Source organism: Pongo abelii, chromosome 2 (genome assembly GCF_028885655.2).
Source record: "Pongo abelii isolate AG06213 chromosome 2, NHGRI_mPonAbe1-v2.0_pri, whole genome shotgun sequence".
Taxonomy (NCBI): domain Eukaryota; kingdom Metazoa; phylum Chordata; class Mammalia; order Primates; family Hominidae; genus Pongo; species Pongo abelii.
In genome coordinates this window covers 109250092-109263108 of record NC_085928.1, presented here as the reverse complement: position 1 = coordinate 109263108, position 13017 = coordinate 109250092, and the positions used below count along the sequence as shown (strand labels likewise).

The window sequence follows — 13017 nt, the reverse complement described above, 5'->3', positions numbered from 1 at the left end:
TTTACATTGCTCTTAACTCTCCCAATCCTTTTAGCTCAAAACCTCTTAATCTAGCTGGGAAATGGAGGATATTGGCCCCCAGAGAAAGGAGAGAATAGGAGAGTGAAGACCCACCTCTTCATGCCCCTGATGTTAATGAATCTGGAGGAGGGGCTAGGCCAGGAGAGCTGAGATGTTTGTTCTGACACACTCTCCTTGCTCCCCATTTTGTTTCTAACTATTCTCCTATCCCTCAAGATTCCTAGACCATGGGGATCCAGAGTGAAAATCTTCCAGATTAAGTTCTTTAGGGATATCCCCTCCTCTATTTTTGGAAAGCTACCAAGCTGATACCACCATTGTCTGTAAAATGCCCCAGGAGCAGCAGGTAGCTTCCAGCATGGCCAGGTGGCATGGGTGTCAGAGGAGCAGAGTCTAGAGCCAGCACTTCTAGAATGATCCTTTGTCTACTCACCAAACCAAGTCCTGTAATTCTTCTGGGTGGCCACAGATCACACAGGTATGGCAATGCTGAAAGTCGTGGTTATCATTAATGTTGCTCACTGATGCCAGTTTTTCCTCTCCCTTTGGCCACCGGGAAATGTGAACTCCTTGGCTCCCTCATGATGGATGGGGCCACATGACAGTTCTCATCAATGAGCAGAAAGGATGTGACTTCCTGCCTGGAGCATACTGAATTGCCAGTGTGAGACCCTCCAGAATTTGCTTCCTCCTACCTAGATGATGGTGGCCACCTTGTTGAGCCAGAGTCCCCGTAATCTGGGTCCCTGAATGATTCCAAAGGGCAGAACTCCTGCCACCTTTGCACAGCATGAGCAAGGAAAAAACCTTTTTTTTTTAGACGGAGTCTTGCTCTGTTGCCCAGGCTGGAATGCAGTGGTATGATCTCGGCTCACTGCAACCTCTGCCTCCGGTGTTCAAGCGATTCTCCTGTCTCAGCCTTCCAAGTAGATAGGTGCGTGCCTATAGTGCATGCCCAGCTAATTTTTGTATTTTTAGTAGAAACGGAGTTTCACTGTGTTGGCCAGGCTGGTCTCGAACTCCTGACCTCAAGTGATCTGCCCACCTCGGCCTCCCAAAGTGCTGGGATTACAGGGGTGAGCCACCGTGCCCGGCCTGGAATAAACCTTTCTTGCACAAGCCACCAGAAGCTGGGATTGCTTATTACTGGAGCATAATCTGGTGTATCCTGACTGATAAGGTGATGTGAGGGGGAAAGAAACAAGGCATCCTCCTTTGATAGTGGTTATTGGAGAACTATCCAGACGGAAGAGAAAAAGTAGAAATGTGTGATCTGTGTAAAAGAAATGCAAATGAGGCTGGGCGCGGTGGCTCATGCCTGTAATCCCAGCACTTTGGGAGGCCGAGGAGGGCAGATCACGAGATCAGGAGATCGAGACCATCCTGACTAACACAGTGAAACCCTGTCTCTACTAAAAATACAAAAAATTAGCCGGGCGTGGTGGCAGGCGCCTGTAGACCCAGCTACTTGGGAGGCTGGAGCTGGAGAATGGTGTGAACCCGGGAGGCGGAGCTTGCAGTGAGTCGAGATCGCGCCATTGCACTCCAGCCTGGGTGACAGAGCGAGACTCTGTCTCCAAAAAAATGCAAATGAGAAGCATTTATGTAATGTGCTCCTCATATGTGCCTAACGACCACATGGCTAGAACAATTCTGCACGTTGTTGGGTAAATTGCCTGTCACAGGTAAATTGCCTGTCACTGCTTCTTGAGGGTTCCTCAAGAAGCAGTCTGTGAGATAGAGATCACTGTGCAAGAGGCTTATTAGGGAGTGTGGATTAAGGCCTGTGGAAGGGAAGGAATGGGAGGAGGCAGACGTGGACAAAGGGAGTAGTTCAACTCCATGAAGTCTCCATGAACACCTCAGTCAGCCCTGAGGGGAGTCAGTCCTGAATGGAAGAGGGGTGGACGCTGGAGGGTAGTGGAGGACCCTTCAGAGCTGTCCCAAGTTGTGGCCAGAGGGCTGGGTCTTTCTGCCCCTGTGTTGATCAGTCATTGGATGTGGTGCCCCAGGTAGGAGGTGCGGCTTTGGACAGGGTGGTCTCTTCCGCTGAGGCAAGCCCCAAAGAAGACTAAAGTGTTCAGATCTGGGGCTGGAAGTAGCTCTCTTGATGAAAGCAGAAAACTCAGTAAGGCAGCCTTCGTCAGCAGCTGGATATTAAACAAGGGGTATCCATTCTCCCCAGGAGTAAACTTTCTCTCAGGAGAAGCAAAAATAACCGGCAATGATGATTTATCCTGGGGACTCCACTATATCATTGGCAACTCAAGCTGGCCCCACGAAGCTTTATGAATGGGCTGGAATCTGGGGGGGGGGGTGCCATGTGCACATGTACACAGGCTAAAATGGCACACTTCTTTTCCTGTCATAGAAGAACTCCTGATTTATCCTTAATAAATTACATACTTGGAAGCATTTCACTACTGAGATGATGCAAATCAAACTGACTAGAAAATACAGACCCCACAGCTAAGCTTGTGAAGGCCTGACTTCCTTTACCCAGTGGGTGACTCCAACTGAACAAGATCAAAAGGACCTACAGGCTCTGTCCTCACTTTCTGGGACTAACCAGTCCATCAGTGATACACACACACACACACACACAGCCCAGAACACACATGCACACATGCAGGTTCCACTGGCAATTCTGAAAGTCAATAGATGTTGATATTTCAATCACCCCTAAAAGGTAGACGTTAGGGCCCATATATAGAAAGTTCCATTAAGTGCCTGAGTGTCTCATTTAAAATTAATGCTATCAGGTTCTTTGGGGTTTGTAGCTACATAAAATCTGACATTGGCTAGGGTAGGTCAACAAAAGGGTGGACCTTGAGCAGTGAGCTCCTAATTTTCCTGGGAACAATACCATCCAGGGAGGCAGAAATCCTGGATTTAGTCTCAGCTCTGCCTCATGTAGCTGTGTGATTGTAGACAAGATGCTCAACCTCTCTGAGCCATGGTATACATGTTGGAAAAAAGCAGGGAGAGTGATTACATGTGTGTGGTACAAAGAATACATAATGTGCCTCCAGAGTTATAAATGCTATGATTACATTAAAATTGATCAACGTTAGCAAAATTATTGACTTTTCTCCTGCCAGTTACCACAGGGTTAAAAAATAGTGACGCTTACAACCTACAAAGATCAATACTCCACCCTCTCCCCTCTCAGGGGCTGGTACCTGCTACAGATTATCTCAGGACCTCAAAGAGCCAAAGGGGTAGCTGAAGCTGCAGGGCAATGACCCAGCCTCTCCTTCAGCCAGATTGCTGGGAAAATATGCATCCCATTTATTTGATATAATAGACATCTCAAGATAAAAGGAGACAACCTACATTTGAGGGTTCCATTCCACTAGAACACAGCAGTTCTCAAACTGGAAATGCATAGGAATGCCTTGGAGGGCATGTGAGAACACAGATTGCTAGGCTTTATCCCAGAGTTTCGGATTCTATAGGTCCTGAGTGGAGCCCAAGTTTTGCATCTCCAAGTTCCCAGGTGATGCTGATGTTGCTGGTGCAGGGACCAGGCTTTGAGAACTATAGCTCTAGACCAATCTCATATATGCTTGCAAAACGAGGATGAGATGGAGCAAGGGAAAGTAGCTTTCAAAGTCTCTTAAAAACGCTTTTAAAATAATTTTTAATATTAAGTCTCTTTAAGGACTTTTTACTTATTCTTCTGAAAACCTGGAAGAATTTGAAACTACTACACAGCAGACACTGTAACATGGAAACCAAGAGAGAGGAAAATCTTGTGATCATTAACTATTTATCCTCCAAGAGTTTATCTTTTTAAAAAATCTAAGTGCCAAAATAATATCTCAGGTTTTAACACCAGTTTTTGGAATGTGCTCATCTGCTAAAGTTCAAGCATATGAAAAAAAACTACATGCCTTTTAAAGTGAGTCATTTTCGTGAAAGCCATCCAGCTCAGAGGAACTATTGATTTTACCATTTTGATGCTTGCCTGGGTGTTTTGCAGAGCTTGGAACAGTGAGCAAAAAGTTAAATCATATAAAACTGTGTTTGCCACCGTGACAGGTGGGGGGTGGATGGGAACTGGGGGTCAGTGTGGTGAGATGCAAGACAATCGCCATCAGGGCAAATAATACGGTTTCCATGTATCTCTCACAGCCAGGTAAAGGAGACAGAAGCAGCCCTTCTCTAACTTTTCCGAGATTCCCTCGCTCAGGTTTAAGGATAACGTCTTGCAATTCTGGGATTCCCTTTCCCAAATCAAATAAAGAAAAAGCTACATACACATCTCTGGAGGAAAATGTCTGTATTAAAAGCCAAAAAACCACATAAGTACAAGAAGAAACGCCCACCAGGCCACGTCACTGGATAGATCAACTTGGAAAAGGTTCATAAAGTTCATTTTCAGCGGTAACAATATATCGGTGTTAAATCCTTCCCATGCCCTCCCCCCAATTTTAAATAAATTAAAAAACAACAAATTTCAAATACAACTATGTTCAGATACAAAGAGCTTCTCTTACTACAGCAATAGCAATTTAATCTTTTTGTTTTGTATTTTTTTACTAAAACTTTCATTTAAAACAGTTATTAAATATATAAAACAAATACACAGGATTTGGTCATTTTCTGCCATGAATATAGGGCACGTGGGTGCGGGGAGGGAGTCGGGCAGGGGGATGCAATAGAGGGGAAAGGGCCCCATTTCCCTCCTCTCCGTCTTCGGAGCTGCGATCCCACCCTCAGTCCAAGGGCTTAAACATCTGCTTTTCGGAACTGGAAGCGCAGCACAAACCTTGCTTTTCAAAGGCGCTGGGGCCTCTCGGCGGCCCCATCTCGGGAAGAGGAACTAACGATAACTACAGCACGAAGCACACCGGCCGAGTCTCCGGCGGGAAAGGCACCCGCGCGCGCGGACACAGGACGGACACAGGGAGGAGCGGAGCGGGTCACTTGGTCGCCACCCCTGAAGTGACGGCCGCGGCGGCGGCGGCAGCGGCGGCGGCGGCGGCGGCTGCGGTGGTCCCTGCGGGCACTGCGGCGGGGGTGGCTGCGGTGGTGCTGGCGGTGGTCCGGCGCTGCTCCATACCGTTGGGCAGGAAGCCGGCGATGATGGGCACCGGCCAGATGAGGGCGGCCACGCTCCACACCACGATGACCAGGGTCATGAAGCAGGCCACCAACGTGGACTCAATGGGCTTACGGTTCAGCCGCCAGCCCGGCTCGCCCTGCAGCTCCTCCAGGCTGAAGTCTAGGCAGCAGAAATGCAGCGGCTCGCCCTGCAGCCACAGCGGCCCGGGCGGCTCGGCCGCGGGGTAGGCTGGCAGCGCGGTGGGCGCCCCGGCGGTGGCGGCGGCGCTGGGGGCGGCGGCGGGCCGGAGGCGGCCGGTGCGGCGACCGCGCACCCAGCCGCAGCCCACGCAGAGGCGCAGGTCCTGCTGCGCGCCGCCCGCCGCCAGCCCCAGGTGCTCGATGAGCAGCGGCGGCCCGACGCGGTGGAAGGCGGCGGCGAAGAAAGCGCGGCCGTGAGCGTTGGTGGAGAAGAGCAGTAGGTCGCACTGGAAGCCCCGCGGGCGGCCCCAGCGCACAAGCAGCGAGCTCAGCATCTGCCGCTGCACGCTGATGTTGCACGGCGCCGCCGCCGCCGCCGCCGCCGCCTCCTCCGGGCCCGGGCGCTCGGGGGGCCCGGGGGCCGCCGAGGCCAGCAGCCGCGGGGCGATGGGCTCGTCCGCGGAGGACGCGTTGACTGAAGCATTGGAGGGCACCCCGAGGAGGCCGGGGGCGTCCGCGGCCCCGCCGCGGACGGGCGGCAGCGGGCAGGCGGCGGCCAGCAGCGCGGCGAGCAGGGGCAGCATGGCCTGCGGCGGGCGCCTACGCGCGCGAGGCCGGCGGCGGCTGCATGGCGAGCGGGCGACGGGCCGGCGAGCTCAAGGTGGGACCGCGCGAGCCGGCGGCCGGGCGCAGTGCGGGCGCGCCGGGCGCCTGCCAAGCCCGCGGGGGCGGCGCGGAGGCGGTGGCGGCGGCGGCGGCTGGCTGGGCGCGGGGATCCCTCCAGACCCGGTTGCGTCTGGGGTTCCCCGCCGCCCCCGGCGCCGGGGCCCTTGGACAGCCGCGCTGCTCTGCGGGGCCGGGTGCTATCCCAGAGCAGGATTCCCCGGCTCGGCTCCGCCTCCCGCGTGCCCCGCCCTGCCCCGCCCTCCGCCAGCGGGGCTCGGGGACTCAGGGCAGGGCGGGGTTCCACGCGCCGGGGCTGGGAGAGGAATCGCCTGGGCGGGGCTGGGTGTGGGGGCGCGGCGGAGAGCGGATCGCCCGGGGTGCGTGCGGGCGGGCGGGGAAGCCTGCGGACGCGCCCTGGCGTCCCCGCGCTCCGGGTGAATCGCGTTCTCAGAGGGAGGCTCCAGGGCCCAGAGACCATCCCTTTGTCAGGCCTGAGGGGAGCTTGGCTGTCTCGCCTTAGCGATACCGAACCTCCTTTGTTTTACAGAAGGGGAAACTGAGGTCGAGAGAGGGGAAAGGGCCTCGCTAGGCCAACTCACGAGCCAGAAACAACTCCGCGCCACTAGCTCTTTCTGCCTTTTTACGGTGTCTCTTACCTCAAATCTGTAGAGTTTGGCTGCTTTTTAATGGCTCCAACACAGCAGACTCACTTGGGATTCTCCTCGCAGCAAGCGAGGAAAATTCCAAGAACTCTGTGGAGTTTCGAGTGGAGAGTGACTGGTTGGGGGGAATGTGAGCCCTGAAGCTCTGCCGCCTGGGGGTCCCGAGGACACAGGTCCTGACAAGTCGAGTGAGCGCGTGTTCATGAAACAGTTGTAGGTTAGAACCCACGTCAAAGGGGCAGTTCATCCCCTTTGGGATATTATACGGGAGGAGGGCTACCAAGAATAACGTGTCAAGAGGTCAGATTTATCACATTTACATTGAAAAGCACTTTCTTAGTAGTTGGCCCCTCACGCTTGGAAACAAACTTCATCGGCCCTTGATCATTCCCATCATTCTTTAGGGGACATTTATGTTGAATTATTATCTATTTTATTTTAGTTGGAAGCCCTTGTACTCCATGAGCACCAAGTATTCGTGATTCGGAGAGGGGAGAGGTGGAGGGAGCAGAGAAAGGCCTCAACAAAACGGCCCTCCCTCTAAACCAGCTAATCCTTCTGAGGGGTCTGCCAAGAGTCCAGCTACATTGCTAGGCATCCTGGCTGATTACTTTTCTGGAAGCTTTTGTCCATTGTTTTCTAACAATAAGTAAAATGGGGCTGAGAAAGTTGCAAAAACGCCTCACAATAAAGCTCCCCAACTTATTCCACCTCTTGCCAGTCTAAGCAAGCCATTATTCTGACTTAGCCTTGGTTTCCCCATCTGAGTTGGGGGGTGGGTGGTACCTCCTTACAGGGCTGCTGTGATAATGCTCCCAATCTGTATTGGGGACAGATAGTGTCTGTCTATCTGTCCCCAGATGTTCCCACATGGTGGTTGCTGTGATGTAGTTACTATCAGTGCTGCCCAAGTTGGCTGCCTAGAGTGGTCCTTGGTTTCTACAGAAATGGTTCATTTCCCCAAGGGGATGGGACTCCCTTTTCGTTTAAGCCTCCATCACTTTTGTGCTTGGAAGTGGTGCTACCAGGGAGAACAATGTGAATTTTCCTGCTTTTAATAAAAACTACTTCTCCTTTCAGCCTTTGCATATCAGGAACAGAAGCTGCTCGGTGATGTGGCAGAACAGTTTTAATTTAAGCCATGTGGCTGGTGAATCCTGAAGAACAGGAATATCAAGTGATCCTGAGTGCTGAGGGAGGCCTAGTCTTCAAGGGGTGCGTTTTGAGCCAGGCTGTTGCCTGTGACTGCAGATGACATTCTCTGGGGTTTCAGTCAGAGGCAGGGGCTTCCTGAGCTTTCCTGAGAGACTCCTGGCTTTGTCTGTGCAGCGGGGAAGGCAGCAGCAAAGGGAAAAGACAAGAGATCTATTTGGGGAGCCAAGCAGTTCCCTGCAAAGTTGCGCCACTGAAGCTCTGCATCCTAGCAACCTGCGTTCTGCCCACTTCGCCAGCAGGTGCCGTCCTGAGGACTCCATCACCTCGCCCTCATTCGGAATGTAATTACCCTTCAAATAGTAACACAGATCCTACTTCCTAGATTGATTTGCTATCTTTTTGGAATTTGAGAACAGAAGATAGCAAGGAAGTTATTTTCTATCTTGTTTACTACTGTTCCCAGCAACGGGAAAAGCACCTAGCTCAGGGTAGAGGCTCAGTAAATACATTTTTGTTTGTTTTTTTGAGATGGAGTCTTGCTGTGTCACCCAAGCTGGACTGCAGTGGTGCGATCTCGGCTCACTACAACCTCCGCCTCCCGGGATCAAGCCATTCTCCTGCCTCAGCGTCCTGAGTAGCTGGGACTACAATCATGCGCCACCATGTCTGGCTAATTTTTGTATTTTTAGTAGAGATGGGGTTTCACCATGTTGGCCAGGCTGGTCTCAAACTCCTGACTTCAAGTGATCCGCCTACCTTGGCCTCCCAAAGTGCTGGGATTGCAGGTATGAGCCACTGTGGCTGGCCCATACTTGTTGATTAAACAAATTTGCCTACCTCTGACTAGCTTCTGCTTGTTTAGTACTTTCCACGTGCCAGGTGTTTGACACATACACACACATCATCTCTAATCTTCACAACAATCCCATGGATGTAATGCCTATTTTACCGTGAGAAAACTGAGGCTCAGAGAAGGTGAATCACCTACCTGAGGTCCCACAGCAGTTAGTGGATATCAGTACAGTCTCCCTCATCTGAAAAGTTCATTTTTTTTTAAATAAAGAACTAGAAGCATCTCATCTCACGGCAGTAGGCATCAAGGTCTGTGCATAAGTTTAACAAGTATGTGGTACAATTCTATTTTATTTTAATAAAATAAACTTTCAATTGAGTTCCTTTTTAAAGATGTATTTTTTATAAATATAACAGCCTTATACAAAGGTTGGAAAGCAGGGAGGAAACAATTCTAATCCTAGCTACCTGATGTCTTTACTTTTCTGCCTCTGCATCATTATTCTTTTCTGCATTTTTTCATATTATCTAAAATGTGCAAATGTTACTTCTACCAAAAAAAAAAAAAAAAAAAGAGGAAAATTTGAAGTCTCACCACCTTTCTCAATCATGATCTCTTTGTGGTGTTCCCTCCAGCTCAGCAGGGACCTGGAGGGCCAGCCAGGGCAAAGGGTGGTCCATGCTCGTGTTGGCTGACTGAGTGAGTCTGCCTACTGGTGAAGAACCTGCCTGAGCTATTGGCTGACACCTGTTCATAAGCTGTGGCTCCGGCCACCTCTCTGATCCATCTTCTCCTGCTTTCCCTTCTTCTCTTCACCTGCTCTGTTCCAGACATCCTGGCTTCCCTGCTGTTTCATGAACACACCAAGAAAACTCAACTCAAGGCCTTTGCCCATGCTTTTTCCTCTGCCTGAGACAGTGTTCTTTCTGATATCTGTCTTGCTTGCTCCCTCTCTTCCTGTAGATCTCTGCTCAGATGTCGGCTCCTCAGAGATGCCTGTTCTGACCAATCTCTATAAACAATGCCCATTCCCACCATCCCCATCACTCCTTTCTTTTTTTTGAGACAGAGTCTCACTCTGTCACCCAGGCTGGAGTGCAATGGCACAATCTTGGCTCACCGCAACCTCCGCCTCCTGGGTTCAAGGGATTCTCCTGCCTCATCCTCCCCAGTAGCTGGGATTACAGGTGCCCCCCATGGCACCAGGGTAATTTTTGTAGTTTTAGTAGAGATGGGGTTTCTCTGTGTTGGCCAGACTGCTCTCAAACTCCTGACCTCAAGTAATCCACCCACCTCGGCCTCCCAAAGTGCTGGGATTACAGGCATGAGCCACCGCACCTGGCCTCCCCATCACTCTCCAGCCTCTTATGCGTTGTCCCACTTCTTTCCAGTACTTGTCATCAGCTGACACACTGTTGTGTTTTTCTTTGTTTAATGTATCTTCCTTTATTTGCATGTCTGCTCCCTCAAAGCAAAACTACCTGTTTTGTTCAATGGAGCAGTACATGGCACACAGTAGGGATTCAATAAATAGTTGAGGAATGAGTGAGTGAATTCAGTAGACTGAGTTAACCCAACAAGACATGAGCAGCATCTTAGGGAGTGGAGACAGAACCACCTAGATAGTCCTTATATCAGGTTTAAGGAAGAAAGACAGATGAGATCCCTTCCATTTCCCCAAATCCTGTAATATTTATAAAATGAATGGAAAGCTTTGATAAATTTCTGTTTGTCCATAAAACAAGGACAGCACATTTTTCTCCATGGACTGTATTGTTAGAACACAATAATTGAGGACATCAAAGAAAATTATTAGGAATGATGCATGGTAATTTCATTCTGTTCATTTCCTATGTTCCTCCCCAGTATTAGCTAATTTTTCCCTATACTGCCTATTGAAGTAATAACTTTAAAAAAAGATCTCTCTGAGTTATTTGAATTCCTTTCATCCAGTGACCTCAGAGTGTGGGAGGTACAGCAATTCATTAGTTCTCTTTTATTATGTGAGTGGAATTAACATATGATTACCATATGTTGTAGACTGAGAAATAAGCAAGGACCACAAAAGAATCATAAAAACAGGAAGGAAAAAAGAAGCAGCTAGAAGCCAGTGGTTCAGCTACATCAAAGTCATGGGAGGTTGTGGTACTTGTGCTGAGTGTGTGTTTCAGGGAGGACTGGGAAGTGAAGAAAATAATGCTTTTCATGGGTGTCCCCCTGATACATCCCATTTCTCATATGGGAGGCTTGAGGACTGGTTTGCAGGAGCAGCTGAAGATCTGGGCATCTGCCAGGGGCCGCTGGAGTGGAAGTCTGGAAGCCCCCAGTGTTCAGCTGATTTAGACCCTGACAGTCTCTTGCCCTCTGCTTGCATGAAGTATTTCGATTCCCCCCCTCAACATGTCTCTACCCAATCTCCAGGGTGTGGACATTTATCCTTTCTGACCACCATGGTCAGAAGGGAGGGTTGCCTCTGCAGAATTCTGGCTGCAGTTACAGCCTGCACAGTTCATTTGGTAATTAATCATGGGCCGCCTTGGGACAAGCCGACTGTTGCCAGCCTACATTGTTACTTAGACTTAATTCTGTCTTGCGCATTAAATGTTTGCATGTGGATACCTTGTGTGCATGGTAGGCAGGGACTGCTGCCTGTATTTCTTTTCTGTAGTCATGCTGTGCATCTGGTAAGATTTCAGCAAAGACATTTTGAGGAAGTAAGAAGCTTCTGCTCTTCTGGAGAGATGGAGAGTGTCTAAAAGAGAACTGGGAGGAAAGTGGTGCCCATGTGGTACATGTGGTGCCCTTCAGTTGTTTTGTCTATGAAGGCAAGAGAAATGCCTGCTGAGAGAGCACCTCTCCTGGGCTTAGCCTGACATTGGCACCTTTACCAGATGACAGCTGTCCCTTAACTGGCAGTTACTTGTGCCAGGCGCTGTGCTAAGAGCTTGAAATGCATCCTTACCACCGTTTCATGAGGAAGAGATTTCTGTGCCATTTTACAGATGAAGTAAACTGAGGCTCAGAAGGATAAAGTGACTTTTACAGTCATACAACGGTGGAACTGAGATTCAAGACTTGTCTGACAACCTTGTTTTTCATTGCAGCCCTGCTGAATGGCCTCCATCATCACTAACAACCTTGTGAGTTGGAGGTTATCTTCCCATTTTACTGATGAGAAAACAGGTGCAGGAAGGCTGGGCCTTGGACAAGGACCAACTCATCAACTCTTCAGCCTTCCAGGAATATACCGTGCATTCAGTCTCAATTCATAAATTCTGCCAATACTGAAATACTTAAGGATGTTTTCCCAGTCTAATGCATCCTTACTGATGAAGCTCTGGCTTGTGGTTTTCCTGCTAACAAGTGTGTCTCCTCCACTGGTGTCTTCTCTAATGCTCAGCATGGCACCTGGTACAGAGTAGGTGCTCAGTTAGTGCTGGTCGGGAACCTGGGATACAGCTTGACAGACACCCAGCCTGCAGCTCCCAATTTACTTAGGAGCCTTCATGTGTGACATTGATGGATTTTTAAACAAAGTACTTGGAGAGGTATGGAAGAGAGAGGGGAAAAAGACCAGGGAAACTAACACACATTGATAGGGACAGAAAAGTGGTTGCTGTGAAACGACTGCTGTGAAACACTTATTTCTGGGGTTAATGTCCATCAGATGAACCTAACAGAATCTATTCCTTGAAAAAAAAAATGTTTTGTAATATGGTAACATGCATTTCTATAAATTTGTGTGCCACTTAAAGTAATTTTTTTGGGAGAGGCAGCCCTTAAAGCAAGTGATTTTTTTGTGGTTTGTATATCCACCTTATAACAAATTAAGATGACATTTAGCATTTATAATTGTCAATTCTGAGGATTTCAATGTTGCAAACCTGAGAGACAAAGCTGGGTCATCCAAGTCAAGGCAACTGAATGTTCCCCATCAGCCACTAACAAGTGTCATAAAAATTTACTTCATGCTGCTTCAAAACAGCACTAACATTCCCTTCAAATGAAATAATTGGCATTCCATTTACAGAGATGCAGAAGAGATGGGGGAAGCAAAAGCCCATTTTGAGAGAGTCAGGAACATTGGAACACATTTATCATGGCCTTTCATGCCTTCTAACCGCAGTCCTTCTTGCTGGATCTATGGGCTCCTACCTGCTTGTGGGACAGCTGCAGTTTGCTTGGATGTGCTCATTCAGGCAGGTGTTCTGCCTGGCAGTCTCTTCACATTGAGATTGCCTCTTGGTCGGTCTGTTCTCTCTTTTTCTACTAGAGTCCTCAGATTTGGGGATTTGAGAGAGTTGTGACTATGACCACAGCCTTGGGAGCCTAGCAAACCTGGCTTGGATACACCACTTTGTCTTCTTGTGTCTCAGTTTTCATGTCTATGAAATGGGCCTAATAGCTGCTCTATTGTGAGGGTTAAATGAGTTTATTGTTATAAAACAACCAGTTCAGTGCCTGTACAGG

At 49.4% G+C, this 13017-nt stretch overlaps 1 protein-coding gene across 1 annotated transcript; it reads right to left on the bottom strand.

Annotated features, from left to right (window-relative positions):
- Window positions 1-4289: 4289 nt before the first annotated feature.
- Window positions 4290-6150, bottom strand: TMEM158 (transmembrane protein 158). Its single transcript, XM_024245440.3, has one exon. The coding sequence runs from the start codon at window positions 5853-5855 to the stop codon at window positions 4950-4952; it is 906 nt and encodes a 301-aa protein (XP_024101208.3). The 5' UTR covers window positions 5856-6150; the 3' UTR covers window positions 4290-4949.
- Between the last annotated feature and the right edge of the window lie 6867 nt (window positions 6151-13017).